Source organism: Sarcophilus harrisii, chromosome 2 (genome assembly GCF_902635505.1).
Source record: "Sarcophilus harrisii chromosome 2, mSarHar1.11, whole genome shotgun sequence".
NCBI classification, from domain to species: Eukaryota; Metazoa; Chordata; class Mammalia; order Dasyuromorphia; family Dasyuridae; genus Sarcophilus; species Sarcophilus harrisii.
This window is the reverse complement of record NC_045427.1, coordinates 135,322,426-135,341,959: the sequence shown is the minus strand read 5'-3', so window position 1 is coordinate 135,341,959 and position 19,534 is coordinate 135,322,426. Positions and strand designations below refer to the sequence as shown.

General features: G+C 37.6%; 1 protein-coding gene across 3 annotated transcripts in view; it reads left to right on the top strand.

The window, feature by feature from the left end:
- Positions 1–19,534, top strand: part of BIN3 (bridging integrator 3) — a 48,598-nt gene that overhangs the window by 14,696 nt on the left and 14,368 nt on the right. For 2 of the 3 annotated variants that reach the window (XM_031950885.1, XM_031950886.1), the window contains 3 exons: positions 4,412–4,460; positions 10,939–10,979; positions 11,336–11,397. In XM_031950885.1, the coding sequence (XP_031806745.1) occupies positions 4,412–4,460; positions 10,939–10,979; positions 11,336–11,397 (152 nt within the window). The remainder of the gene's footprint in view (positions 1–4,411; positions 4,461–10,938; positions 10,980–11,335; positions 11,398–19,534) is intronic. The other variant, XM_031950887.1, reaches the window with a different exon arrangement.

Below are 19,534 nucleotides of genomic sequence, written 5' to 3'. Positions count from 1 at the left end.
TCATTACTCCTTTCCAGTCTGGGAGACTTGGCTTCCTTTTGCCATTAGCCGTCTACTGTAGACAAACTACCCAGCCTCTCCAGGCCTCAGTTTTCTAAATAAAGCAATCAGACTAGATAATCTTCAGGTGGCCTTCTAAACTCTCAAACTTTTACAATTATAATTCTAATCCAATTATTGGTGATAGCTTGAAAAAGAATTAAACCCAGATTCCTAATTTAGCAGTCTTTTCTCAGGAGCACTGCATATCTAAGTACAAATCCATTTGAAAACCACATTGAAATTTGTTGGCCCAGCTTTACTTGTCTCGAGCTGGATTATCAGATTAAAATTATGTAGTTTAGACAAAACCTTACCTATTTTCTAATCCACTTCCCACCACAATCCCTCTTTTTGTTGACTTTAAACAGATTTCAAAGAGATGAAGAGAAGTGCCTGGGGTCACACACTTATCAGTTTCAGAGCTACAGACTAGTACCTAAGTCTTGTGATTGCTACAATAGCATTCTTTCCACACCACAGGCTTCAAGGAAGCCAGTGTCTGATTTCATAATGATGCCTCTCCGAGGACCTTCTTTGCACTGCCACAGAGGGGTCCTTAAAGGTACTTGCCAGCTGTCTCAAACCAACATGTGGGTTTTAATCTTCACTCTTTAGGAAGAAGAGTTGGGAATTAGAGAAGTCTCAGGGGATCTTCTCACCTAGCCATTGACCTTCCTAGCCAGGTCAAGAAAGGGAAGCAGCATTCTAATTCTCTTCCCTTCTTTATCCCTCAGCCGGCTCTTTTCCTCAGTAATTATACAGTTGAGGATTATTTGTTTATGGAAGCCATGTGAATTTTGGCTGCTGCCAGGCTAGCCAGTCCCCAAAGGGTTAACCCTTCCAAATTACTGGGCTGGGTTAACAATAAACAGGATGTCCTCCAGAAATTAAATTTAACCGCTGTGACTCAGGCTGGCCCAACCTCTCCACCAGATCGACGTCTGGGGTTATTATCGGTGGTTAATTACACTGTTGGGTTTGGAAGCAATATTGGTCAGTGTGGACTAAATAGAACTAGGTACAGAACAGAGAAGTATGAAGGGGATGATAGGAACAGTGAGTGAACAGATAAGTTGTAACATTTGAAGCAAGAAATTTGTATTAAGGGAAGCAAGAAAGCTGGGAAGAACTGAGAGATGAGAAGTCATTAGTTCATTCTCTTGCCTCCAGGGCGCATTTGAATTTGTTCATCTATTAGGGCTGATCCCAGTGACTCCCTACCCTATCTGATGTTAAGACATATCTACAGTTTCAATAATTATATCAGGAAATATGTGTCTTTTGCCTCCTAATCTGAACCTGGGTTCCAGCTTTTGTACTGATTCTCTTTGTCAATATGTTAGGATGTCGTGAATTTGTGAGCATGTAAAATATATAGATAATATATATGTAGAATATATATATATGAATAATAAAAATGTCTTCTATATAACTGTGAGTTTTCAAAGTACTTTGGCACCTTCTCTGATTTGGTTCTCCCAATATCTCTGAGAGATAAGTAAAGCAAATGATAGGATCCTCATTTTTCAAGTAAGAAAACTGAGGCCTTAGAGAGGTAAAATAGTTCATGATCTAATGCTCTTTCCATTATACTATGCTACTTCTCAGTAAAAATATTCCTTGTTTTCAAGTGGAGAATCTGAAGTAAAGAACGTCATTGTAGGTCCAAAACAGGTCTCTAGAACGCCCTTCCTCTCAGCCCTTTTTCTCATTGGTAGTTCTTTGCAGAACTCTGTTTTGAGGAAGGATACAGGACCAGCCATCCTTCACTCCTCTCCCATCTCCGCCTGTGATTTTCCAGACTTCATCATCAGTCCCCCAAGTGAAAACCCACCTTGTATCTTCCTCCCCACTTTTCAGCTCCCTTTTATGTATCATGTTGTTTCCTCCCATTAGTATGTAAGTTCCTTGAGGACAATAAGTTTCTTTTTGCTTTTATTTGTAGCTATGCTTTGCACTTAGTAAGCACTTTAAAGAATGTTTGTTGACTTGAAGACAGATTTGAGATTGAATCTTAGATTCCATTTTGAGCTTCATTTGGAGTTTAGCGGAAACTAGGCTTATTAATCAGTTTTCCAAGTATAGTTGAAATCCATCACATCTGACCAATCCAAAAAAAAAAAAAAATGTTAGATCCACAAATGCATTAGAGCAGTGGTTCTCAAAGTATGATCTAGAGAATCCTGAGGATCTCTGAAACCCTTTTAGAAGGTCTACAAATTCAAAAATAGTTTTTATTTCCAATATGGTAAATGTCTATAAATATAATCCAGATAAACAAAAACGCTTTGGAGAGATCCTCAATAATTTTTAATAGAATAAAGATACTAAAAACAAAAGTTTGAGAACCACTGCAGAGTTATCAGGCATCTAATAGAGAAGACTGTCAGTGTGGTTTTGTTTGTTTGTTGATTATGTAAGTAAAATGACTGCTAGCCTGAAACTACTCTCTTTATTTAATACTACAGTGACTATCAGCAAAGATAGGAACAAGAGTATGCTCTCAAAAACTGCATTTGATAAAGTATTGTTGATTTGAAGATCATTGTCCTGAAAGTAAGCCTAGCTGTGAATAGCCACAAAGATCTGAGTTGGAAACAGCATCACAGATAGTAATCTGCCTGCCTTCTCTGTCTTTACATTCCTGAAACAGTCAGAATATTTAGAATTAGAAAAGATTTAAAATCTATTCCATCCATATGAATAGATAATTTTCAGATGAAGTTAAAATCAGTATTAATCACACACAAAAAAATGCTCTAAATCACTTGATTAGAGAAATGCACACGAAGACAACTCTGAGGTACCACCTCACACCTCTCAGGTTAGCTAAGATGGCAGGAAGATAATGATAAATGTTGGAGGGAAAATTGGGACACTAATGCATTGTTGGTGGAGTTGTGAAATGATCCAAATATTCTGGAGAGTAATTGGAACTATGTCTCAAAGGGCTATCAAATTGTGCATACTCTGGTTTGATCCAGCAGTGTCACTACTGGATCAGTATCCCAAAGAGATCATAAAAGAAGAAAAAGGACCAACATGTGCAAAAATATTTGTAGCAGCTCTTTTTGTAGTATCAAAGAACTGGAAACTGAGTGGATGCCTATTAGTTGGGGAATGGCTGAATAAGTAATGGAATATTATTGTTCTATGAAAAACAATGAGCAGACTGATTTCAGAAAAGCCTGGAAAGACTTACATGAACTGATGCTAAATTAAGTGAGTAGAACTAAGAGAACATTGTACACAACAATAATATGATTATGTGATCATCAGCTCTGATGGATTTGGCTCTTTTCAACAATGAGGTGATTCAGATCAATTCTAATAGACTTATGATGGACCCAGAGAGAGGACTATGGGGACCATCTGTGGATTATAATATAGTATTTTCACCTTTTTTGTTGTTATTTGCTTGCTGTTTTCTTTGTTTCTCGTTTTTTCCCCCTTTTTGATCTTATTTTTCTTGTGCAGCATGATGTTTCTAAACATATTTCCAATGGTTAGAAGAACAGCATATATTTAACATATATTAGATTACTTACTATCTAGGGAAGGAGGTGGGAGGAAGACAGGGAGAAAAATTTGGATCACAAGGTTTTGCAAGGGTGAATGTGGAAAACTACCTTTGTGTGTATTTTGAAAATAAAAAATTATTATTTAAAAAGTAAGAAATGAAATGAGTAGGCTAATTTCAGAAAAGCCTGGAAAGATTTACATGAACTGAGGCTAAGTAAAGCGAGCACAACCAAAAAAACATTGAATACAGTAACAACAAGATTATGTGATTAACGACTGTGATGAATTTGGCTGTTCTCAACATTGTGGTGATTCAAGACAATTCCACTAGACTTGGGATGAAAAGTGCATCCACATCCAGAGAGAAAACTGTGGAGACTGAATTTGAATTAAAACATAGTATTTTCAGTTTTTTTGTTTCTTTTTTTCTTTCTCATAGGTTTTTTTCCTTTTTTATCTGATTTTCTTTGTGCAATTTGACAAATATGGAAATATGTTTAAAAGAATTGCACATACTTAACCTATATCATATTGTTTGTTATTTTAGAGAGAGAAGAGAAGAAAATCTTACAAAAATGAATGTTGAAAAAACTATCTTTACACATATTTGGAGGAAAAAATTACTATTGAAAAAAATTAATCTATCCCAAATTTGTCATTTTGCAGATAGGAAAACTGAAGTCTGCAGAATTGGCAGAGCTTATATTCAAACCCATATCCTCTGATTCTAAATCCAGTGCTTCTTGTAAAAGAGAGTTACCTAGCTTTAAACAATCCACTTTATCCTCATCCTTATACAACAGTACATTCTTCTCTGTCTCCTATAAGTTTTCTCTCTCTTTTACAGGATTCCATTCAAGATTGGGCAGCCCAAGAAACAGATTGTTCCCAAGACAGTGAGTAACCCAATTTCTTCTGTAAAAGCCAGTCTTGCCGCACATGGCCTTCTAGTAGAACCATTATTTTGACCCAACACATCTTACATGTGGGGAAAAAAAAGCAGCCTTTGACTTTGTTCCCATTTTTGTAGATGTAAAACCTCAAAGGTTCTCAAGTTCTGAGACTTTTCCTTTCTTTGGATCATCCTGTTCAACCTCACAAGAACAAATGAATAGGGGGAATTACAAAGGACCTGGAAAAATTAATAATTCTAAACAAGCCCATCTCCAGAAATAGGGCTGGATTTAATGATCTAAAATAAATTTGATGCAGAAAATTCAGAAATTTTTACTAGTACTTCTCCAGAGTAGCCATTCTTTGTTACTGCCTAATAACTTTCCATCTAGCTTCCATTCATTTTTCTAGAGAAAGAATTAACGTGCCAACAACCTGTTTGGAAGATCAAGATAGAGTTTGTACTTCCCTAGAGAGTTCTTGTGTTAAGTTGAAGCCAACAGTTTAGGCCCTTACCACTTCTCTTGCTTAGTAGCCACTACAGCTGTGTATCGACTTAGAAGTTATGATTAATGGTCTACTAAAACGGTTTCCTATTGTCTTGGCCTCATAGGGGGACCCTGCCTTTCCCCTTCCCCCCCCCCCTCAACAATGAGTTCTGTTCTCATCCTCTCCTCCTCCTCCTCCCCTACCTGCTATATATCCAAATGTGTCCTTTACTTTGGATGAGGCTGTAAGCTAATTTAACATCCAGGGAATAGGTCAGCTCCAGGGAAGCAAGCTTCTTGAGCCTCTGCAGAAGGTTTGTTACCTTTCCAAGCAATTAAATAGCCTCCAGTTATGAAGATACCTCTAGCAGGAGTTAGATCCTGCCCCTGTTTTGTTCTCTTCCACTCTCTATTTTGTGCCCATATGCACTTTGCAAGATTTTTTGAAAGCCCATAAAATTAAGAGGTCTCTCTGGCTTCCCCCTCCAAGTAAGTCTTTTAAATTTAGTTTGAAAGCCATGAAGAATCTTTTAGGTATGAATTGGATGAGCAACTGAAGGTCCTTCCAACTCTGGAACTCTAAGCCTCTCAAGTATGATTATTTGCTAAAGTCCCTTCCTGCCTTCTTGGACTAATAGGTTCTGCTCTCTAACTGAGATAACTAAATTAAATACAAAACAGTCAGCATGAAGTTCAGAGCAAACATAGCAACAACTCTATCAGTAGGAAATCCAAAGCCCAGTCACTTATAAAAGAAGGACTTGGGGAGAGGAGGCTATTCCTAAATCCTAAAAAGAGTTTTCCTACTTTGTCATCAGGAGTCAGGATGCTAAATGAAGCCATCCATCTGTACAGGCTGACTTTGAGCCAGAGCTCAAAGAATCTGGGTGTGCAGATGTTGGGCTCTGGCCGGCTACAGGAAGTGGCCTCAGGTTTCCAGGGCTTAATCCAGGGCAGATCAGAAAGAGAAGTGGTTTTGGGAAGGATCTTATATTCCTATCATTGATATTAAAAAACAAAACAAAACTATTCCTGCCTTTAATGAAATGAACTTTGTTCCTTCTGGAACATGCTGCTCCCTGGAAAGCTGCAGGGCTAAGATCCAGCTTGTTTGTTGTACTTTTGGATAGAAAGATCCCCTGGGCCTGACAGACTATCTGGAGTGGCAAAATGACTCCAAGACAACCAAGATTATAGGGGGAAGGATAGGTATGAAGAGCTTAGAAAACCCCTTGAGTCACACCAGCCTGGTGATTCCCCTCATTTCATTCTCTATTCCTCCTTAGGCTTGGCCTTCATTTGAGACAGAACTTTTTTCCTCTTAATGTCCCACTCTGAACTACCACAGAGAATCTTGCTTCCACTGAAGCAGAAGGGCAGCCAGGAGATAGTTAGTGCCTTCTTATAAATTTCCAAGAAATAATTCCATGCCAAGCACCTGGAATCCCAGCTTAGTGAGATTATGATCTGAGTCTGATCCATAATGAAGGAGTCTAAAGAGCTCTCAGGTTGGGTTAAGAAACATTATTGAGTTTACTTCCTTGATGTCTATATTCCTTTATCTCCTGAACTCTTAAGGAATCTTAATATTTACCAACTCTTCCTCTTTACTGTCCCTCACCCCTACCACCATCTTCACCCCAAATTTCCAAACAGGCCCAGGCTATACAGTTGTATCAGCATCTCTGGCAGCTGCCATCTGAACACCAGTGACGCACTCTGTTTTTCTTGCCTGAGTGCTTTCTGGGAGTGGAACAGATGTGGATAGCTAGGTTATTGGAAGTCACAGGGGCGCTGTCATGGGAATAAATGCTAATGTTATCTTCAGGGAGTTTCAGGAGATTTTTGGCTCAAGACACCCAGCCATCAAACACAAAGAGAGCATTGTGTCTTTGCCCTCATTGTTCTCCTGCACCCAGGTTATTCATGAAGGTTTCTGGGACTTTTACTAGAATGGCCTGTTCTCTGTAGGAGCTGACAAGTGAATCTGAAACTTAAGGAAAAAATCCTTATCAAATGCTGTCATTTTGTTTGCTCCCCTCACAATTCCCAGTATCTCATAGAGTTGCTAGAACATCCCCCTGAGGAAAAAAATGGAGAGCCCGGGTACTTCAAGGAAAAAAGAGAAAGAATCTTAGTGCAGAGCTTCCTTTTCTATGACTTGCTTATCTCCCAGGTGAAGAGCTCATTTGAGTCTGTAAATTAAAGAGGGATCCCCCTCTCCATGTGAGGCAAGGAAAAAACCTGTCAAATGAGACCTTTGCTGATGAAAGGTTCTTAAATGCAAAAGATGGTGCTTGTCTGCATTCTTTCTGATTGTTTACCCAGCTCTGTAATATCAAGCTCATGAGAATACACCATTTGGACCCTAGCTTTCTGGGAGAAGTGTCTGCAGCCTTTTCTGGCACTCTAGCCTTTTTATTGCCACAGGAGCCCCTTCTATCCTTGTGTTCTCTTGTCATTGCCTCCTTTCTCATTTAGAACTGGAATGACCTCTCAGCAGCGATCTACTCCAACCTCCTGACCTTGCCAGAATCTTTCTAGTCTCTTTGATAAAAGGTCACATTTCACATGGGCACTAGCCCCAAATTTGAGGATGTTGAGAGCAACTGAGCAGTGTTGGTCAGTGGCCTCCAGCTTGAGTCCCTGAGCTCACTTCATCAGCCTGACCCAGCCCCTGCTATCCATGCATCTCTGTTTACTCTAGCATTGTTGACTGAGATCCAGTTACTCTTCTGGCAGAGGAAAGAAGCATTTAAATGGATTCTGATCTTTTCCTGGTCAAATCTTTCCCTTAAAATAGGGAAGTAGCTTTTTTGTGCCTTCTACCTAAGGAACCAAAATTTCTCAGACCTCCTTGAATTTTCCCATCTGGAAGTTGGAGAGCCCTTTTAGCTGATGAAGTATGAAAGTGGCTCAGCACTTACCTATCATAGACTCAAAGATAGCATAGTTTCTTCTAGCATTTCATAGGCTTAAGGGCATCCTTTTTTTTTTTTTTTTTTTTTTTTTTATTTAATAGCCTTTTATTTACAGGATATATACATGGGTAACTTTACAGCATTAACAATTGCCAAACCTCTTGTTCCAATTTTTCACCTCTTACCCCCCCCACCCCCTCCCCTAAATGGCAGGATGACCAGTAGATGTTAAATATATTAAAATATAACTTAGATACACAATAAGTATACATGACCAAAACATTATTTTGCTGTACAAAAAGAATCAGACTCTGAATTATTGTACAATTAGCTTGTGAAGGAAATCAAAAATGCAGGTGTGCATAAATATAGGGATTGGGAATTCAATGTAATGGTTTTTAGTCATCTCCCAGAGTTCTTTTTCTGGGTATAGCTAGTTCAGTTCATTACTGCTCCATTAGAAATGATTTGGTTGATCTTGTTGCTGAGGATGGCCTGATCCATCAGAACTGGTCATCATCTAGTATTGTTGTTGAAGTATATAATGATCTCCTGGTCCTGCTCATTTCACTCAGCATCAGTTCGTGTAAGTCTCTCCAGGCCTTTCTGAAATCATCCTGTTGGTCATTTCTTACAGAACAGTAATATTCCATAATTTTCATATACCACAATTTATTCAGCCATTCTCCAACTGATGGACATCCATTCAGTTTCCAGTTTCTAGCCATACAAAAAGGGCTGAAGGGCATCCTTTCTTGGCATTCATTGTAGGTATCAGTTCCCACCCCTGACTGCCCTTCTCAGCTTCCAGCCCCTGTGCAAGCCCAGGATCATGTGCATCCTAGAATGAACTGACCTAGTTGGAAGCTTAAAATCCTGTGCTATACAATTACGAGCAATCTCAGTCCAGAGAAACCAGGTGTTCTTTGACGTCCCACATACCAGCACACTCGGTGGGATTGCAAAAGAGAAGAGTGGAAGCCAAAGGTCACAGCTCTAGGAGCTTAATAAACTCTCTTGCCTTCTGTACAAGAAACCACCTGCACTCTACTCTCACCCTCACAGGGACTGGTTCTGGCAGAGTTAAAATGCTCAACTTCTTCTGGGAACCTAACATAGAATGACATACTACTTACCTGCCATCTCCTGGTGGCTTGACTTGAAGTAAGATTCTAGACTCTAAGCATCACCCTGCCACCAGCTTACTGTGAAATTTGGGCTATTCCACTCATTCTCAAAAGTCTTGTTCTCCCTTTTTAAATATAGAATTGGTGTGCAAAATCCTTCAGTGGTATTTTGTTTGATGTCCGAGATTGTCCTGGGAAGTCTTATGCCCACAGTCACAAAACCTATCCAGTCAGAGCACTGGGTCTGCAGTGAAGAAGACTGAGCTAAGGGCTTCCAGAATCCTGACTTAGAGTTTTCACTTCCTTCTACCTCAGTTTCTTCATCAGTAAAATGGAGATAATAGCCGCAGCCACCTCTCAAGACTTATTGTGAAGATCAAATTAGATAATGTGTATAAAGCACTTTTCAAACCTTAAAGCACATCTACAAATGCTGGCTGTTGTTAACTCTTAAGTGATGGAGCTGGGCTTTGAACCCAAGTCTCTTTGAATTCTATCAGTGCCTTTCTAAATAGGTCACTATGTTGTATGATTTCAGGAGCACAGATAAGACCTTACTACCCCCCCCCCAAAAAAAATCTTCCCCATTGATTGACTGACCCTAGAAATCCCATCACAGAAGCATCATTATTTTAACTTAAGATTCTCTACTAAAACAGTATTAACAACACATTATATTTCATGAAGCACTTATACTTTACAAAAACTTGTACATACATTATCTCATTTGATCTAGGTTTTTTAAAATGCATATCCCCCTGAGAGGACAACATTATTGAAACTATTATCAGTTATTTATCCATTAATAAGTCTCAGCTCATTCCCCTGAGAACAGATTTTGTCAGGGGGAAAAACAGGGAAGGGAAAAGAATGAAAACATTTATTGAGCACTTGGTAGAGAAAAGTGAGGAACCTCGCTGCAGAGAGAAAAAAATGTAGCCCAGAAGTCTGGGGACACCAAAGACCAAATTTAGTCTATTTTACAATTTTGCCATGGTCTGGCACAGGCTCTATTTGCCAGTCTATAAAGTGAGGAAACTACATCTCTGCCTTCTGAGCTAATTAACATAGAAAGATGAGGCAACTTGACAGTTATCAAAGGGGAAGCATAAGGAAGAAGGAGAGAGCTCTAGAGACCAAATCTTTGACTCCATCAGTGAGTACATCCTCCCAAAGAGGAATATTAGGTAAGTAAGTTTGATTAAGAGGGAAGCATACATGAATCCAATGAAAGTTCACCAAGTCATACCTGTGACATTTACTTTTCCGACCAGGAACATCCATTTATCTCCTTCCCGTGAAAGTAGTTAAAGTAAAGATATGTTTCTAGCTGTGTTCTTTTAGTATCTTCTGGTACAATTTGTTGCATTATTTGTTTCATATAACATCCCAGATAAGCTGAGTGTTAACTATAGAAAGCTTATAGTGAAGTCAGGCTACTGTTTCCATTTTCTTGATGAGGAAACTGATACACAAGAAAACAGAGAAGGACCTTTAACTTCATCTAACATGTTTGTAGTTGGGACTACCAACATACAAATAGATACAATTTTCTCTGGTGTATGAAAAATATGCTAACTAAGCAAAAGTTTGACTTTATTTCCTTAAATAGTTTCAATAATTTTCTTCTTTCATTGCTGTGGGAGTAGAGGGGAAAGAATTTATTCCCCTGCTCCTTTGGTGGAAGAATAAGGTCACAATCTGCTGGTACTTGCCTAGAAGGCCCATATAAGAGGAGTCTCTTCCCTAAATCAAGCAGTTAATTAATCAAGGAGCACAAAGAGAACTTGTCATTGGAGAATTGTCAGTACTTGCATGAACTAAACAGTATTACTTCCTGGAGGCTCAGGTGGGGGATGATTATCATATATTGTTTAAAGTAAGGGCTGATATTTTTTTCCAACATTGTCTTTTCTTTGATGATTGAGTTGTCTTTCATTACAGGTGGAGAGAGACTTTGAAAGAGAATATGGAAAACTTCAGCAGTAAGTGATCACCTCCAGGAAAAGGAGATGGAGGGACTCCAAAGGGGGGGAGAGAGCTCTGTTTTTTTTTTAATTTCTCTAGTTATAACATTTGTTTGATGCTTTATTAGTGACCTTCATTAGTATGCTGTTGAGACAGCTCAATTCATTATACTACAAAATGCCCATGTTCCTTTATCTTCATTGATAACGCTGTCTAGAGAAGCTTATAAAATGAGTGATCTTTTAGATTAGATTGAAAATATCCATAACAAATGAGCTTCTATTCTCCAGCAGCATCCTAGAGAAGATTAGATTTAAGAACCAAAAGAAGCTTAAGAGAGCCAGAAATCTAGCTGTTGTTGTCTCTCTTGCAGGCTGGAAGATCAGACCAAGAAGCTGCAGAAGGATCTGAAGAAGAGTACCGATGCGGATCTGGGTAGGTAGTCCCATACCATGGTGCTAGGGACCAAGAGTTGGAGGATGGTGACTGTGAGAATAAATAGGTTTCTCTCTTACAGAACCCCAAGTCTGTTTTTTTGTGGGGACTAGATTTGTAATGACTTCTTCAAAAATGTTGACTGACAGTTGACCCTAGGTTAACTGTTCAGACTTCTTATTTTTGTCAAAACTCTCCTACTTTCCTAACTTCTCAGGAGGCCCTCTGTGTACTCCTTAGTATTGTTGGATTTAATCCTGAGTTTGATGAGCTTGAAGCAAATTTGCTTCAAGGAGAATTGGAATACCATCACAGTTAACTTGAACTTTATGCTAAAAGTGTCTTTGGCATATTGGAATCTAGGCTGCTGTCTTCTATCTTCCTCATTTCAGGCCCTTGCAGCAATGAATATTGACAAAGGTTACAATAGATCCCCTGGGAAATAGGTGATTTGCTTTTCAGGAGCAAAACTACTCAGAAATTGGTTTTGAGAAGGGCAGAAGAATATCTTGTAGACTAAAACATAGTTCTAAGATAGACAGGCTTTAAAGAACGCTTTTACATTGCCCTGAATTTAGTTAATTTACTAAGTATTCTGAAAAGTCTAAGAGAGTCTTGTGTGTGGAAATTAATAGGAGTCAGCCAAAAGTCTTAGAGATGCAAATCTCTTACCTAGAGTCACTCTTAAATGAAAAGAAATTATACTAGAACGCTTATATTTTAAAAACAACAACTTGTAGCTAACTCACATTGTCATGCCAATTAGCACTACCATTCTCCTTGACACAGGAACATGTCAGAAGTCTGTAGCAGCTCTTTGAGGCTTCTCTTCCAAGGAGTCCCATCTATATTGTATATAAAGTTTTTCCTTCCAGAAATGGCAGGAGAAATACATAAGGAGACTAGTTTCCCATTTAGCAAAATAATGAGCTTAGACCAAATGATCTCCCAGATGCTTTCTCATTTTAACATTCTTTGGCCTATCATTTTGTGACCAGATGTCAGAGAAAATAAAAGTTCATCAGTAGTAAGTCTTCTTTTTGGTGGTCCATGATGACTCATTTGTGGTTCCTTGGAAGCATTTTCTGAAATTGCACCCAGGCTGCCCAATTGGAGGCCCTTGTTAGCCATTCAGTTTTCTGATGAAACTAAATGAGTGTTCCAGTTTGGACTGCCTTTACTGCACCTTTATCCACAACTTGAGACAGAAGAGTGGAAGTAATTCATATCAGTTCCTATAGGGAGTCAAGAGCGTTAGAAATCCAGGCTTGCCTTGCTCCTCACGCCTCACTTTGTAAATAATTAATTAATATTATAAAACCAATTTTCATGGTCAAAGAAGAGCATGCTGGGAGTCTGTAGGGAGTGGTCAGTGGCAGCTGCTCAGTGGGGCCTACTCCACCCATGTAAGATATGTCCTTTGGGGTTTTAGGCAGCTCTCCAGGCATTCCCATTAGGGTCCCTAGAATTTAGGGTGGAGGAATCTGTCTTCTGCAGACTGCCAGCTCTAGACATTCCTGAGAAAGGCAGACCAGAATCAACACTGGATGAGCACAGTGTTCTTCATTTTCCTCCTCCTGTTCAAGGGCAATGTGGAGTACCATTAGCCAGCCAGGCTATAGATCCCACTCCCTCCTCCTCACAAGGGGAATATTTACATATTATGTATTTCTGTTCTACAGCATCAAATACTCTCAATATGACCTCGCTAGAGTTTGTCCTTTTGGTTGGCATCTGAGTGGAATACAGAGCATATTTTACAAGTTTAAAACTGCATTAAGACTTAGAATATTTTTGTATGTGTTTTCTATCACAGGATTTTTAGTATTCATCACAAGAACTAAGGAACAATTACTTATGCAAAGGAGTTGTTCCACATCCTTTTAAGGGTATTAATAATAAGAATAACATTAATCAATAATACCTAACATTTATATTGTTTTAAGGTTTGCAAAGCATTTTATATACATTATCTCATTTAATCATAATGAGCTGCAAAAAACAAAATGCCTCTTCCCCAAAATCAGAAGCCCTGATATGAACTGACTCTGTCTATAGCTAAACCCCTTGGTTTATGCCAGGGAAATTCACACCATGTTAATCCAGATTATTTGAGTTAGTCCATACTTGACTCATAACTTATTCCCAGCCTCTATTTTTGGTTCCAACTAGGGAAAAATTGGCACATAGAGAAAATCTGGGTTTTTAAAATAATTCAACTTAGTTGGAACTTGCCTTTTCTTTTTCTCATTTCCCTTTTTCTTTACCTTTTCAACATTGAAGGAAGGAGATGGGAGCTAGGGGTTAGGGATAGAGGGAAGATCTGGACAATTATCAATTATAAAGGAATCCTAGTACAATAGAAGGAACATGTTCCCATTTCTAAGCCTGACTCTCTTGCTTATTTACCTTGTGACTTGGGCAAATAATGTCACCTCTCTAAATCTCAGTTTTCTTATCTATAAATGGAGATGATGATACTTTCTCCATTTATCTCCCAACTATTGTGAAAAAGCACTTTGCAAACATTAAAGTTTTAAATAAACATGGCCTTTTATTGTGTTTAGGAAATTACTTTACAGATAATTTGTGAAACACCATACAAATACCAGGCTGTATTACAGTCATTTAGGGATTGGATGGGATTTGATGAAATGATGGTTAACTATGGTGACTTCTTTCACTGGATTTGAGATTCAGTGTTTCCATTCCTTCTAGGATGTTAGCATTATTGAATTTTCATAGCTGGAATTAACACTCTTTATTCTTCAAATAAAGAACCTTAAAAAGAAAGATTTTTACATCCCAAAGTAGAAGTTTTCAAACTTTTCCTCATGGATTTATTAGTAACAATAATAAATCATTCCCTTTGACTGTATAAATTGTGGGATCCAGCCCTGTTGTTGGTGTCCTTGCTTTAGTCACACTGATATCAGGGTTATACATATAACGCCAGAATCCCAGAAGTGAATTATTGGCCTCACAGATTCAACCCTCAGAGAATTGGAAGGCAGTAAAGGTAAAGAAGGCTTATTATTTAATCTTAGCTGTCCCCAGTTCTGAAGTGATGATTTCCTTCACTGACCCCAGAGGCTAGATTTGGATAGATCCCACACAAACTTTTTTTGATGACTCCTGGATTCTATTCCACTTAGATAAGAAAAATTGCATATACTGTCTCACAGAAAAGTTACAATGTGTAATTACCATTCAAAATGGGACCTTTGCCCACCTTTAGACTGGAGAAACTGCACTATAGTCATGAAGATCCCACATCTCAGGTGACCTCTGTGAAGAATGGATCTTCACTTCCTCTTCTATGCAGTGAAAAGGCTACCCTTATCCCTGTGATCTAGATGTCTCTCTAGCATTTAAGTCCTAATTTTAAAGGGTTCATGATCTTTCTCAACAGTCGTACTCCTGCATGCCATCCTTTTCATTACAGCCTCTCTTAGCTCCCTTTCCCTGGCCCAGAGCTGAAGTGAATAATTTTTTCTTTTTTTTTTTTCTTAGTAATACATTCTTTTTTTTTATTTATTTTTTATTTATTTAATAGCTTTTTATTTACAGATTATATGTATGGGTGACTCTACAGCATTAACAATTGCCAAACCTCTTGTTCTAATTTTTCACCTCTTACCCCCCCACCCCCTCCCCCAGATGGCAGGATGACTAGTAGATGTTAAGTACATTAAAATATAAATTAGATAAACAATAAGTATACATGACCAAAACGTTATTTTGCTGTATAAAAAGAATCAGACTCTGAAATATTGTACAATTAGCTTGTGAAGGAAATCAAAAATGCAGGTGGGCATAAATATAGGGATTGGGAATTCAATGTAATGGTTTTTAATCATCTCCCAGAGTTCTTTCTCTGGGCATAGCTGGTTCAGTTCATTACTGCTCCATTGGAAATGATTTGGTTGATCTCGTTGCTGAGGATGGCCAGGTCCATCAGAACTGGTCATCATATAGTATTGTTGTTGAAGTATATAATGATCAGTGAGTAATTTTTTCATCAAAAAAGCCAGGTTCAGTAAACATTTATTAGGAATTCTGTTAAGTGTGTCATTTGCTATATATGAAGGTGACCCAAGTAATTTCTGAATTATTTTTTCAAATAATAGCAATATATTTGCCCTGATCAGCTATAAACTGTCAGCTAGCCCATTGCCTCTTCCCTTAATACCATATTTTTGAAAGAAGATTTAGTCTGTGGCTGCAGAGCATGGCTAATTCACCCATATGGAAATGGAATCTGTGACCCTGGTTTAGTTTGGCATCCTGTTCTAAAGAGCTTAGCTAGTTGGCCTGAGATCCCACCAAGGAAAACCTGGCTCAGCTTTTCCCAGTGGCTAATTAGCTAAGCAAAACAAATTGACTCCAAAGACCTTCCACCACAGTAGCCTATAATTTTAGCAAAGAAGAAATTTATCTTTTCCTCCTTGAAATGTAGAAAAATACGAGTCAGGGATTTGGGATGTCAGGGGAGAAATTGGAAGAAAAATTTTCGTGATGACTTTTTTGTTCTTAATGAACTATTTCTCCTTTCTGAGGTCTTTAATCATTTCTATTTTAAATAAGATATTTTATGAGTGAACTAGATTATAATCAATCAATAAACATTTATTAAGTGCTTAATTGTGTGCCAAGAACTGTGCTAAGCATTATGTTTCTAAACTAACAAAATGACTTTAAAGATCCTAAAAGGTACTTTAAAATGCTTATTAAATATTGTTTTATATATACATACACTCATATATTTTCTCCCACAATTTCACTTTTTAAAAACATGTTTCTCCATGTCTCTTAACATTTCTGGGAATTTTATATCCCTATCTCCCACTGTGCTTTTTATTGTTTTCCTTATGTAGGTATCTCCAGTTCCAGAGAGAAAAGAAGCACCAAGTGGCAGCATTTAAAAGTCATCATCAAAAATTCCATTTTTGACTTGAATACAGACTTCTGTGACTTAGGTTGAGTCACTGCCTTTCTTTGAACCTTTATTTGGGAGAGAAGAATTCCCTACTTATTAGGGAGAACATATCTTTTTTTTTAAGTGTTTTTTTTAACAATAGCTTTTTATTTTCAAAATATATTTAAAGATAGTTTTCAATATTCATCCCTGCAAAACTTTGTGTTTCAAATTTTTTCTCCCTCCCTTTCACGAAACCACTCCCTCCCCTATACAGCAAGTAATCCAATATAGATTAAACATGTGTGATTCTTATATACATATTTCTACAATTATCATGCTGCACAAGAAAAATCAGATCAACTAATCTTTTTTGTGTAGCAAGGATAATTGTATAAATATGTTTACATATTTTAACATGTATAACATATATTGGATTACTTGCCATCTAGGGGAGGGGATGGAAGGAAGGAGGGGAAATATTGGAACATACAGCTATGCAAGGATCAGTGTTGAAAAATTATCTGTGCACATGTTTTGAAAATAAAAAAACTTTAATTAAAAAAAAGAAAAAAATCAAAAAGGGGGGAAAAGAAAGAAAACAAAAAAGCAAACAACAAAAAAAGTGAAAATACCATGTTGTGATCCACATTCAGTCCCCATAGTCCTCCTTCCGGATGTAGATGACTCTTTTCCATCACAAGTTTATTGGAATTGGCCTGAATCACCCCATTGTTGAAAAAAGTCACTTGATTCTCACATTTTTGTGGTTGCCGTGTACAATGTTCTCTTGGTTCTACTCTCTTCACTTAGCAACAGTTGATAAAAGTCAAGGATAGCACATCTTAAAAACACTTTGAATTCCCTATGAATTGCTAAGATTTATGACAGAATAACCTTCGCTTTTTATTGTTTGTTTTTGTTTGCAAGGCAGTTGGAGTTAAGGGACTTATCAGAGTCACACATAAGAAGTGTTATGTATCTGAGGTTGGATTTGAACTCAGGTCCTCCCGACTCCTGGGCTAGTGCTCTATCCACTGCGCCACCTAGCTGTCTCTCAAGTTATCTTTTTCCTGAAAAATACTTAGACCCTGTGCCAGGGACTGTGTAACAAACACTAGCTGAAAGTTTTATGGGCATTCTCTATTATATAGCAACTCTAGCCCATCCTGTCTGTCACTTAGAGAATTTGTTTTTAAAAGCTATATAGATTTTTAAAACCAGTAGGGGATGAGAAACTTCAAGTGCTCTTTTTCCCAACCCTGTCCCTGAAATCTTTTAAAAGATAGGAATATTCTGTCTTTTCATAAAGTACAACATAGATTCATCGAACTGAAAAACTTGGTGAGATTTTTGCCTCTAGACCCAGTCATAACTATATTGTGCCAAAGATGACAATATTACCTAAACTAATCTATTTATTTAGCGCTATACCAATCAGACTCCCAAAAAACTATTTTAATGACCGAGAAAAAATAATAACAAAGTTCATATGGAAAAACAAAAGGTCAAGAATTTCAAGGGAATTAATGAAAAAAAAATCAAATGATGGTGGCTTAGCTGTACCAGATCTAAAATTATATTATAGAGCAGCAGTTACCAAAACTATTTGGTATTGGCTAAGGAATAGATTAGTTGATCAGTGGAATAGATTAGGTTCAAGGGACAAAACAGTCAACAAATATAGCAACCTAGTCTTTGACAAACCCAAAGATCCCAGCTTTTGGGATAAGAACTTACTGTTTGATAAAAATTGCTGGGAAAATTGGAAACTAATATGGCAGAAACTAGGCATTGATCCATACTTAACGCCGTACACCAAGATAAGGTCAAAATGGGTTCATGACCTAGGCATAAAGAATGAAATTATTAATAAATTAGAGGAACATAGGATAGTTTACCTCTCAGACCTGTGGAAGGGGAAGGTCTTTATGACCAAAGCAGAACTAGAGATCATTACTGATCACAAAATAGAAAATTTCGATTATACCAAACTGAAAAGTTTTTGTACAAACAAAACTAATGCAGACAAGATTAGAAGGGAAGCAATAAACTGGGAAAATATTTTTACAGTCAAAGGTTCTGATAAAGGCCTCATTTCCAAAATATATAGAGAATTAACTCTAATTTATAAAAAATCAAGCCATTCTCCAATTGAAAAATGGTCAAAGGATATGAACAGACAATTCTCAGATGAAGAAATTGAAACTATTTCTAGTCATATGAAAAGATGCTCCAAGTCATTATTAATCAGAGAAATGCAAATTAAGACAACTCTAAGATACCACTACACACCTGTCAGATTGGCTAAGATGACAGGAAAAAATAATGATGATTGTTGGAGGGGATGCGGGAAAACTGGGACATTGATGCATTGTTGGTGGAGTTGTGAACGAATCCAACCATTTTGGAGAGTAGTTTGGAACTATGCTCAAAAAGTTATCCAACTGTGCATACCCTTTGATCCAGCAGTGTTACTACTGGGATTATATCCCAAAGAGATTATAAAGAAGGGAAAGGGACCTGTATGTGCACGAATGTTTGTGGCAGCCCTTTTTGTAGTGGCTAGAAACTGGAAACTGAATGGATGTCCATCAGTTGGAGAATGGCTGAATAAATTGTGGTATATGAAAATTATGGAATATTACTGTTCTGTAAGAAATGACCAACAGGATGATTTCAGAAAGGCCTGGAGAGACTTACACGAACTGATGCTGAGTGAAATGAGCAGGACCAGGAGATCATTATATACTTCAACAACAATACTAGATGATGACCAGTTCTGATGGATCAGGCCATCCTCAGCAACGAGATCAACCAAATCATTTCTAATGGAGCAGTAATGAACTGAACTAGCTATGCCCAGAAAAAGAACTCTGGGAGATGACTAAAAACCATTACATTGAATTCCCAATCCCTATATTTATGCACACCTGCATTTTTGATTTCCTTCACAAGCTAATTGTACAATATTTCAGAGTCTGATTCTTTTTGTACAGCAAAATAATGTTTTGGTCATGTATACTTATTGTGTATCTAAGTTATATTTTAATATATTTAACATCTACTGATCATCCTGCCATCTAGGGGAGGGGGTGGGGGGGGGGGTAAGAGGTGAAAAATTGGAACAAGAGGTTTGGCTGTTAATGCTGTAAAGTTACCCATGTATATATCCTGTAAATAAAAGGCTATTAAATTAAAAAAAAAAAAAAAAAAAAA